Here is an 11,959-nt window from a genome sequence, read left to right on the forward strand (position 1 = left end):
TTTTGTCTACTGAACCAAGTAAACATGGTGTTGTGTGTTTATGATTTTGTTCTCGTTTATTGTGTTCATTTTTCATCTATTTTCTTTAGGTTTAATCCTAACATACTGGTATCAGAGCTAGATTGGTGTAATCAGCTGGAAGATTGAAGTTCTTAGTGTCAAAAGGTGGGTTCTAGTAGAAGAAATTTTTGTTGAAGATTTCTTTGCCAGAAGCTCCTTCAATCATGTAAACCTCTAAATTTGAAGTACACAAATTTGATGGCAAGAGCGATTTCAATCTATGGAGACAAAATAAGATGGTGGATTTGGTAAATCTCGAGTTAGATGATGCTCTCAAAGGTAAGTCCTAGATGGGAGATTCAATTAAGAACAAGGCTGAGATTCTCAAGAAGGCATGGAACACAATTATTCTGAGTTTGAACGATTCAGTTCTATGAAAGGTAATCAAAGAAACTTTAGCTTGTGAAATGTTGGATTAGTTATAAAAGTTGTATATGACAAAGGCTTTACCAAATAGAATTTATTTGGAGCAAAAGTTTTATTGCATCAAGATGGATGAGAATAAATCCATTGATGAAAACACAGATGAATTCACTAAGTTAGTTTCCGATCTGGAGAATCTTGAAGTTAAAATAGATGAGGAGGACCAAGCTATTTTTCTTCTGAATTCTCTCCCTCGAAAATATGACCAAATCAAAGACACTATTAAGTATAGCAATGGCACTTTCACTCGAGAGTAAGCGACAGGAGCTACTTACTCCAAAGAATTGGATTTGAAGGCTAATGGCAAACAATCCAAACAGAGTGAAAAAGGTTTGACTGTTAGACGAGGGTTGGAGAATAGGGGAAATCACAAGGAAAAGGATGGTCTAGGTCACAGCCAAGAAATGGTGCTTAAGGGTCAACAGTTTGTTGGATTTGTAATAAAGAGGGTCATTACAATAAGCAATGTCCTCAGTTGGAGTCTAGCAAGGATCAAAAGTCATAAAAAAGACTTTTGGAATCATAGCAGCTGTCTCAGATGAGTTTGGTACAGTTGATGTTTTAATTACCGTTTGAGATGTTTTAACAGTTAGTAATGCATATTCAAAGTACGAGTAAATCTTAGATTATGGGTGTACTTTCCATATGACACCTAGAAGGGAATGGTTTATTGACTACAAAAGAGTTCAGGGAAACAAGGTACTCATGGGCAACAACCAGGCATGTGATGTTGGTGTTGAAGGGAGAATAAAGCTAAAGTTATGGGATGGTACAATCAAGATTTTGACTATGCCACATACGAGGGTTGAAAAGGAATCTGATTTCTCGAGGGCAGCTAGAAAAATTAGGTTGTTCTTACAATGCTCAAAGTGAATTTTTGAGAGTGGTAAAGGGTTTTATGGTGGTGTTGAAAGGATTTCTTGAACATGAGTTGTATGTTGTGCAAGGTTCGGTCATTTTGGGTGAAGTTGGTGTCTCGATATAAAGGGATGATCAAACAGAGTTATGGCACAAAATGATGGGACATATGAGTGTTAAGGGTTTGCTAGAACTCCCAATTCAAGGTCTTTTGGATAAGAAGAAAATTTCAGATTTGGAATTTTATGAGAATTGTGTATTGGTAAAATCACACTCACTCAAGTTTGCTAAAGGAGTTCACAAAACTAAGGGAACTCTATACTACATCCATTCAGACTTATGTGGTTCAACACATGTACCATTATCACTCTCTAACTCTCAATATTTTATTTTTTTTATTGATGATTATTCAAGGAAATTTCTCATTATATTTTCTTAAATCTAAAGATGAGGCATTTGAAACATTTAAAACATACAAAGTTTTAGTAGAAAATCAAACTTGTAAAAGAATAAAAAGACTTAGGACAGATAATGATTTATAGTTTTGTAAGAAAGAATTTGACTCTTTTTGTGTTGAAAATGGAATAGCTAGACATCGTTCATGTCCTAAAATACCACAGCAAAATGGCGTTGCTGAGGATAAGACTATAATTGACAAGGTTAGGTGCATGTTGAATGATTCAGGGATGCCAACATTTTTTTGGGCTTAAACAACAACTACAACTTGTTATTAAATAAATAGATTACCATCTTTAACCATTGATTTCAAGGTTCCTGAAGAACTTTTGTTGGGTTCACCTCCTATTTATGATCATTTAAAGAAATTTGGTTGTTTAGCATATGTGCATGTATGTCAAGATAAACTCAATCCTAGGGCCAAGAAAGGATATTGTTTAGGCTATCCTAGTGGGGTTAGGAGTTATAGAATTTGGCTAGCTAAAGATAAAAAGTGCATTATTAGTAGAGATGTAATATTTGATAAAAATTCATATTATAAGACTAACTTGTAAGTACAAGTTCAACAAGCTACTGAACAAAGCAAGGCTCTAAACAAGTCTCATGTTGAGTTACAAAATCAAAATTCAGGTATTGATGGTAATTAAGGTGGAGCAAGTGATCAAGTTGAAAGTAAACAAGATGGTGATCAACAAGAAGCTGAAGAAGAAATCATGAGTCTTGAAGAACATTTTGAAGATTATGTCTTATAAAGATATAGAGTGGGAAGGAAAGTTCATATTCCTATAAGATATGCTCAAGCGGATTTTATAACATTTGCTATAGATTTAGCTGATATTTTTGAATTGGGAGAGCCAACATCATTCCAAGAAGCCAAAAGTAGATTCGATTGGCCGAAGTGGAAACAAGCAATGTAAGAAGAAATCAACTCTTTGGCTAAGAATAAGACTTGGGTGTTATTTCCTAAGAAAAAGGGACAAAGAGTGATTGGTTCTAAGTGGGTCTTTAAGAAAAAAGGTTGGGATACCTGGTGTAGAAGAAGCAAGGTACAAGGCAAGACTAGTGGTGAAAGGATTTTCTCAAATTGAAGGGATAGATTTTCATGAAGTTTTTTCGCTGGTGGTCAAACATACTTCTATAAGGTTGATTCTAGCCATTTAAGCTATTCAAAATCTAGTGTTAGAGAAATTAGATGTTAATTTGGAGGAAGGATCTTAATGACAGAAATAGAAGGTTTTGAGGATAAAGGTGTTGGAAGCATATTTTCCGAGTGCCCAGCGGAGTGCGATTTATGGCCCTAATAGATTGCAAAAATTATATATATATAACCATTTGTATAAATACGATCTTATGAGCTATATATATAAATCTAATAGAAGAAGTTTTCCCTTGAAGCCTATCAAGTGTCCTTGCTATCTTCTTGTATAAAAAACGATCATATAGAAACCACTCAGGCCATTTCACGCACACGGGTCGCTGCGGTTGAAGAATAGCGCTGCAGCTCAAACTCAAAACCCAGAATTTCCCAGCGTTTTCCCCAAAATTTTCCCGAACCAAAACCTCTAACATCAACATTTAAACCTAGTTCAATCATCAAAATAACACCAGCAACTCATAAAAACAACAATTAACAACCCATGGCCTCTAAGACACTCTAAAACCAACAACTCTCAAAATAAGAACCAAAACCTTAACTCGTCAAAAACACTACAGAAAAGCTACGAAAATAGGTCTTACCTATGAATTCCTCAGTGAAAATTCGAATTCCCTTAGTTGTAGGTACAAACAGTAGCAAGAAATCCTTAAGCTCCAACTCCTAAAAAGTGATTCAAATCCCATCATTGCCTCAAGAAAGAGAGAGAGAGAGAGAAGAGAGACTCTATTTTTTTTTCCTGATTCCTTATAGACTTCCTAAGGACCCTGGATAGATAAGGCATCTGAAGACTAAGCCTATCCTTTGCCACAAAAGACCAAATGCCCCTAACTTCTAGCCTTGCTCTTTAATGCACCTAGGGGTAATGCTGTCATTTGCGACCATTTTCCCACTAAGCCTCAAGTAGTCCTATAAATTACTAAATAATCCTGACATACCCAAATAATCATCAAATAAACTCTCATTACCCAATAATAAATTGCCAAAATATCCCTAGGCTCACCCTGAGATTGGTATTTAACCCAATTGTGACTATTGTGCTAATCCGCTCACTAAGATCACCTCGGACCACACTTCTCAAATATATCTCCACAATACCATGGTCTCACTCATAAAGCACATATATTTATATTACAAATACACCCTCAACAAGTCAAAAATTACAAATATGCCTCAATTAACATAAACCGGCCCACAAGCATATTTAATACACATAAACACGCATAACTATTCACATTACCGTAAAATTCATCTATACCGCATAATCACCCATAAATTCAATTAATTCCACATATAAATCCGATTATGCTCTCATGGCACAATAATCTAACTACTCAGCCTTAATAGAAAATTAGGGATGTTACAACTATCCACAACTTATTGAAATTTTATCCTCGAAATTTATTCAAACATATCGGGATATTAATCCCGCAAATCTGACTATAACTTCAGAGTCAACTCCTTTACCTTTGTATCTCTTATGACACTCTAACTAGAGTGACAATCTTATTCAGTAAAAATTTATTTCTTCAATCCAAGATTTCCACTAGCTTTTCCTTACTCAATAAATCCCACTAAAATTCCAGGGTCTCCTCACCCAATCAGGGGTAGTTCTCAACACCTCTTTCCTTAACATTAGCAACAGTAACACCTTATGAGCTTCTACCCAAGCTGGGGTAAGGCTAATCTATAGGGCCCTGGCCTAACCCTTGTTAGGATCTCTGTAACGCCCTAGGTAGCCAAGACCGTTACACTGTGTGTTTATAAAGGTGCAAGACTTGCTAATCAAGTCCTTTAGTTAGAAACATGTTACTGAAACTATAATTGAACTAGGGTTAAAAGGTTTTGGTTACAAAAGTTACATTTCATGTAATTAAACATTTTGTACATGGGATCCCAAAAGAAATAGAGTTTAAAAGTCAGTTTACAAAAATTCCAGGTTATAAACATGTACTTGCCATTCTAAGGGCAAAACAGACATTTAGGCTTCTCTCATCCTGTACCACTCCTCGGTCCTGGTGATCGATCAGCAGAATATGTTCATTCAGCCTCAAAGCTCTCCAACTCAGGATTGGTCCACTTTGCCCTTGCCTTTACCAGCACCATGTAGCGCCCGTGAGCCAAGGCCCAACAAGAAACCATAATACAGTGTAATAGCAATAAACGACTATAAGACATATAACAAGTCATACTTCTCACAAAATTAGTGATATCAAACTATAGACCAATAATCAGTTATTCCGATAACAAACTCGTCACAATCATCAATTAAACAACATTAAACATATCATGCCAAAATACAAGGTCGGTGTCCTTAGGCCGCACCCTCTGATTATCCCACTGACTCCGACTCACTTAGGCTGAGCTTAGTGATTATATATTTTACCTCAGTTACCAGTGGCTGAGCCGCGTCCTGTGCGCAAGTATTGATTCCGACACTCTTAGGCCATTTATCACATATCCCATGGCATAATACCATTTCATGACATCACATATAAACATAGGGAGATCTTAGTCCCAACACTAACACATAACCGAGTGCAGTTTCTTACCTTTGATTCGGATAGCTTTGCTTAGTCAAATCGACCTTCAAGCACGATCCCATCCGATCCCTAGCGTACACCAAGTCTGTAACGCCCTACTGCCTTAGAGTCATTACTAAGTGAGTTTAAAAGTGCAACTAACTCGCCAATCGAGATTTTAAGACAAAAGTGTACTTAAACCATAATCAGAGTCATCAACCTTCGCAGCTCAGACTGCCACACTGTAATATTTCTTATTAAAGATACTTCTAAATTCTTCCCAGGTCATAACTGTCTCATTCCTCCTCTGAACCACTACATCCCACCAGATGCGGGCGTCTTCTCTGAACATGTAGGTTGCACAAGCTACCCTCTCGTTCCCCTCAACCCTCATAAAATCAAGAATGGAGGAGATCATATTCATCCACTGCACTGCCCGTACTGGGTCTGGTCCACCCTCAATGTTGGGAGGATGCTGTTTTCTGAACCGCTCATATAAGGGTTCCCACTTATTCTCCACAACAGGCTGAACTAGCGCTGGCGCCATAACCTGCGGAATAGGCAACCCAGTAACCTGTGGAGGGGCCTGCTGCCTCAGCTGGCGAAGCTCTTCCTCTATTCGTTGTAGCCTTGCTTTAATTTCGGCAAACATTTGCTGCCAATTCTATGGGGCAGGTGGAGGGTCTTGACCCTGCTTATCATCCTCTGCCCGACTGCCGCGGAGTCTAGATGATTGATGAGGCATCTCAACAAATATCCCTGCAACCAATGACGCCGCTTATCAGGCATGATAACAACATCCAAAACCACCTCCCAATCACATCATTCAACCATAAGCAACAATCCACATAACACTCAAATAACATATAACACACAACAGGCCATGCATTGACATCATGCATGCATTAAATCATTCATCATGCTCTCTGCCAAATATACAGGCAAACAGGGAATTTAAGCACATATTTCAACGTAATGGTCAATCATACCAACCAACCCTGAGTCGAGCTTGCAACTGACGGCGAGTATACATGTTCGGCCATTCTATAGAATCCATAAACCTTGGCTCGCTCGGATACCAAGTTGTAACGCCCTACGACCATAGAACCGTTACTAAGTGAGTTTAAAAGTGCAACTAACTCCCTAACCGAGATTTTAAGACAAAAGTGTACTTAAACCATAATCAGAGTCATAAAATTGAAAATAAACCTTTCATTGAAAATTATAAGAAATATAGCATTTGGGATCCCAAAATCATTGTTTAGAAATGTTTACAACTCAAAATTTAGTTAGAGACAACTAAACGAAAAAATTAAGGTTTTGTACAAACATCTCCCAAAAACACCCCTGGCCAAGGCAACCAGGTGGACCAGACATGTACGCGCTGCTCATCTCGCTCGCCATACTCAGGGTTGATTGAGTCTCCCTTTGCTTTTACCTGCACTGTAGAGCACCCGTGCGCCGAAGCCCAGCAAGAAAACCCTCAAAAGCAGATAGTAAACGCATATCAAACACTTAATATAAAATGAAGCCAACACCAGGTCATACAGGTACGGCCATGCTGTCCCAGGCGCTTTACCAGGCCCTGAGTTCACGTTCTAAACCGTAAGGATATCCCAGGTATCCCTTGGGGTCTCACCCTGACAACTCATACTCCACGTGCTAAACGCTGCAACCGGCCCCTTGCCGTTCTCGGCCTTCGCCGTTCCTGGCCTTCGCCGTTCCCGGCCATCGCCGTTCCATCATTAATATATACACATAATATACGAAACAGATATGAAAACACACATAAATTCAGTCAAAGGGCCATGCCCCACAACGCAACCATATAGGGACTAGCCCTGCAACACAAGCTCTATGGGAACAGTAGTTTTCTTACCTGTGTCCCGAGCTTTCTAAGCACCAATGTCCCGAGCACAGTTCCCTAGTCCGAGCCTCGCCAAAAACCTAGTCACAACGCATTAACAATTCCATCCATCAAGTTCTAATCCACTAAGTAGCTTCGAGCCATAATTCTAATCTCCGGGACATTGAATTTTATCAATCCAGGTGATAAAATCCATCCCAAGCCATAACAATTAAGTTCCCAAGTCAAAACCTACAGGTCACCTTGCACCTGGGCTAGGGTCGCGACCCAAGCCCTTAAGGGCCACAGCTAGCCTCAAAACAAAGGCTAACACCTCCCTGGACACACACACGGGCCGCGACATGCTTGGCCAAGTGCTGCGGTGCCTCGAGCTCCATGGCCTCCCTAGGCCTCGCGTGCACACGGGCCGCACCCTTCGCCTCCAAACCCAGAAAAACCATTTCTTTCCCTGCATTTCCTTGGAGCCAACACTACCAAAATCACCTCAACCCAACACTTAAACCCAAAATTCATACTTATACAACCTAAACATAACAAACAACTCAGAAACCAGTTCCTACACCCATCAAGCAATCAAAACCAATCCTAGAATCTAATCCATGCATGTCTAATTCCTAACACCCAATATCAACAGAATTCAGCTGCAAATCAACATAATTAAACACATTAGGGAGCTTAGCTTGTATAGAATTGAACCGACCACTCAGTTCCTTAAGCTCCAAGCCTCCCAAACTCTAGCTTAAATCCTAGTTTCCAATTGGTTTTCACATAAAGAACCTCCAAGATGCCTCTAAATCTCCAAGAGTAAGAGAAAACTAGAGTAAAGGAGAGGGAGAGAAAGATTCAGTTTCTGATTTTCTAAAGGCTTGCTGGGCTTTGTTTTATTTAACTTAAGCTTTAAGGTTACCTCAAGGCTCGGGGTACCAAAAACATCCTCGAGGGAAAAATGGTTAATTTCCCCCATATTCCCTCCTAGACATTCCAACCTCAAATATTTCTCCAAATATATATTTGCATAACCCGGTAACCCCATAAAACATTTGATACCCACAATACCCATCGACCCGCCTCGGGTCGGATTCTCAACCCCGTTGTGACTTTTGACTAATGGCTCCCTAGGACTATCTCAAATCGTGCTACACAGATTTATCACAAACATATCACATTTATGACCTCGGGGCCCACATGCATATTTAATTAAACTAAACATGCATCTCCATCACATATTCACATAAATTCACATATTATAACAATAATTCACTTTGTTGACGGTGAGAACTCGTCAACTAAATTGTGTTGGAAGAAATTATCAAGTCAGGATCGTCAATAAAAAAGCTATGGAAATCAAAGCAATAACTCAAGAATTATGACAGAATAACAATGGAGAAATCAATCAATCTTTCATTAACTCTCAAGCCTTTGCTACAGTAAAACTTCCAACCCCCTTTCAGGTGGTGTTAGAGTTCATTTTATAGTAGGCTCTAGTGGCCTTAGGTACATAGTGGTCCAGGAGACCATGGGGTACTTAAGTACTATGTCAGGGGAGTGGCTTCAGAGGTTGTGGTCGTACATCCAGTACAGGAGCAGGTGTCAGGAGAATGCCTCCACTACTTGTCTGTACCCATGTCTGATGAATGGTGGCAGGCATAGTGGCGCAAGAGGTAGTGGTGTCTGCTCTGACCTTTGGCCGTAGACGTACGGACCATGATTCTTATCCCAGTAGTTCCACTGGCACTGGTATCCGTACCCAGCATTAGATTGTACAAGTATGTCCCATTTGACCCTTGGTGTATGGCTCCACTTAAGTGGCCACCATGCGGCGTGGCTCACGTTCCTTCGCGAGGCATCCTTGGAAGACCTATTGATGGCGCGGCTCTTTGGCTGTCCCTGAGGTTGAGTGTGTTGTGGATGTGGCCCCCATGAGGCCATGGACACCGAGGCACGATGACGGGGCTACCACGACGAGGCCACTCGGGCCCATGGCGAGACCACTTGGTCACTTCGGCCTACGGCGAGGTGAGGCCACTTGGGCCTATGGCGAGGCGAGGCCACTTTGGCTTATGAGGCAAGGCCACTTGGTCACTTCGGCCTATGGCAAGGCAAGGCCACTTGGGCCTATGGCAAGGCGAGGCCACTTAGTCACTTCGGCCAATAGCAAGGCGAGGCCACTTCGGCCTATGAGGAGAGGCGAGGCCACTTGGGCCTATGGCGAGGCGAGGCCACTTTGGCTTATGAGGCGAGGCCACTTAGTCACTTCGGCCTATGGCAAGGCGAGGCCACTTCGGCCTATGAGGCGAGGCCACTTTGGCTTATGAGGTGAGGCCACTTAGTCACTTCGGCCTATGGCGAGGCAAGGCCACTTCAGCCTATGAGGTGAGGCGAGGCCACTTGGGCCTATGGTGAGGCCCCTCAACGCGAGGAGGCTGGTACTAGATGGTGGCACGGGCTTCCCAGCTGGGCCATGACAAGGGACGTCGCGCGCGGTGGCCGAGCGAGGCCAGGGGGCGTCGCGCCGAGGTGGCCGAGCGAGGCCAGCGGACGTCGCGGCGAGGTGGCCGAGCAAGGCCATGGGGCGTCGCGCCTGGGCGTCCGAGCGGGGCCGTGCGTGACCATGCTGTCTTGGCATAACCCTCATGTTTTGCCTTGGTGGAATTTGGGCGTCCACACTTGCCCCCCAGTCTATGAGAGGACCTTTAGGTGCTCTTGTAGACTATTCACCTTACTTCTTATAAATAGGCTCTCATACATGGCCTAAAATCTTCACTCCACTTCTTTGGCTTATTGGTTTGGAGAGCCCTTCCTTTTTCAAGAGGTAAGGGGTTCAATCCTCCATGACCCCATTTTTGCCATAGTTTCATTTGTTTTATTTTTTCACTTCATTTTATTTCATTTTTTTTTACATATGAGCTAATTTCTTGGTGTGTCTATTTTGTGACTAACACATCTTTCTGGTCCATTCTTGCAGACACGCATTTTTGACTCTTTGTTGCTTTTCGCTCCTCGACCTCCTTTGGACCCCAACTTCGCTCTCTTAATCGCTTGAGGTATATTTTCTTTCCTTCTCCCTTTTATTTATTTATTTTTTTTATCGGGTGCAAACCAGCAGTACTTGGGATGGGGTACCTTAGCCCAAGCTTGTAGCGAGTTTGACCATATGCACGCCCCTCCTCTTTTTTTTTTATATCCTGTAGTGGGTCATTTAGGGCGTTTGCATCTAGAGATATTAAGCCTATTCCTTTGTGTTTTGTAGCCTTTCTCTCATTTATACGTGAACCCCTTTTTGCTGTTGGGACGTGGTTACATGGCCAGTGACGGCCCGTCTGACATACCCCCAAGGGCTGAGTTTATTGACCTGTCCTCGGACTTAGAGTCCCTTGAGGGCAACCGTCACCAGGAATATGATTCCTTAAGGCAAGCCCGCATTCACCACCTTGAGTGCATGGCCGAACTTAGGCGTAAAATTTGGGTGGTGGAGAGCGAAATTGACTCGGTGTCGAGAGGAGATGGAGGACCTTCACCCCTGGACCTTAGTGACCATATAGCGCGTCTTAGGATGACCCTTTTTGAATTGTGGTGGGAGTTAGAATTTATGGAGGGACACATTCCGCCAGAACCTCCCACTCCCTCCTCGCCTGATGACGGTCATGGGGCTGCTAGCTCCTCTCCCCAGCCCCTAGTCTCAGTTTATCCTAGCTTAGTGCTTCCGCCATCGCTCCCTCGATGGAAAACTCTTGCTAGGAAGAAAAAATGGAGGGTTAAGTGTTCTGCCTCTTCCTCACATATTTCTTTTGATTTTGCAGATAAGCCGAAAGCACACAGACAGGTGTCCATCCAGAAAGAGGACGACTCCCCTCTACTGGAGCGTGTATCACATGTGTCTCCGAACAAATTGAAGGAGATCGTGAAGCACTACCGCGTTGCTCCAGAACACACCCTATATGCTCCTCAGGAGGCATGCCGGGTCGACCACCCTAGGAAGGGTCATGTGGCTTTGAGTGAACATATTTTGAAGGCGGGTGGTACCATTCCTTTGCACCAATTTTTCGTGGCGGTTCTCAACTACTTCGACTTGGCCCCTCTTCAACTGTCACCAAACAGTTGGTTGACTATAAGTTGCCATTTCATTTGGTTCAAGGAAAAGGTTGAACGCGCCCCGACGGCGCAAGAGGTGCATTCCCTGTACAACCTCATGGCAGTGCACAAGTCCGAGGGCTTCTACTACCTGCAGAAGGCCAACAACGAGCTCCCCTTGATAGAGGGCTCAGTGTCCAACACAGGGTCTTGGAAACAAGACTTTTTTTGGGTAGAGGGCCCTCTCTCTGTTCGTGAAGACTTTCGCGCCGGCCCTAGTAAGTGCCCTGGTCTTTCTTTTCTTCTTATTAGAACTTACTGTTTCGTACTCTTGCTTGTACTGACATTGGCGTGGAACATGTAGAGCAATTTGCTAATCCTTCGGTCATTGGGCCAGAGGCGGTGGCTATAAATAACCTCATTGATGCAGACTCCGCCCTGAAGAAGGCGGCGTTCCTATTTACTGTGGCGAACCTCAACCGCCACCAGCTGTCCCCGGTCTCTGACCCCAAGCTCCTGTGGTCAGTTACTGGGTCTAAGAAGACTACG

General features: G+C 42.5%; 1 protein-coding gene across 1 annotated transcript in view; it reads left to right on the forward strand.

Moving 5' to 3' along the window:
- The first annotated feature begins 551 nt into the window (after nt 1–551).
- The window catches only part of LOC133799793 (uncharacterized), a 46,707-nt gene continuing 35,299 nt past the window's right edge, over nt 552–11,959 (forward strand). Inside the window, exons 1-3 of the mRNA XM_062237789.1 lie at nt 552–736; nt 1,140–1,252; nt 11,140–11,291. Coding sequence (XP_062093773.1) covers nt 552–736; nt 1,140–1,252; nt 11,140–11,291 — 450 coding nt within the window. The remainder of the gene's footprint in view (nt 737–1,139; nt 1,253–11,139; nt 11,292–11,959) is intronic.

This window comes from Humulus lupulus, chromosome 9 (genome assembly GCF_963169125.1).
Source record: "Humulus lupulus chromosome 9, drHumLupu1.1, whole genome shotgun sequence".
NCBI classification, from domain to species: domain Eukaryota; kingdom Viridiplantae; phylum Streptophyta; class Magnoliopsida; order Rosales; family Cannabaceae; genus Humulus; species Humulus lupulus.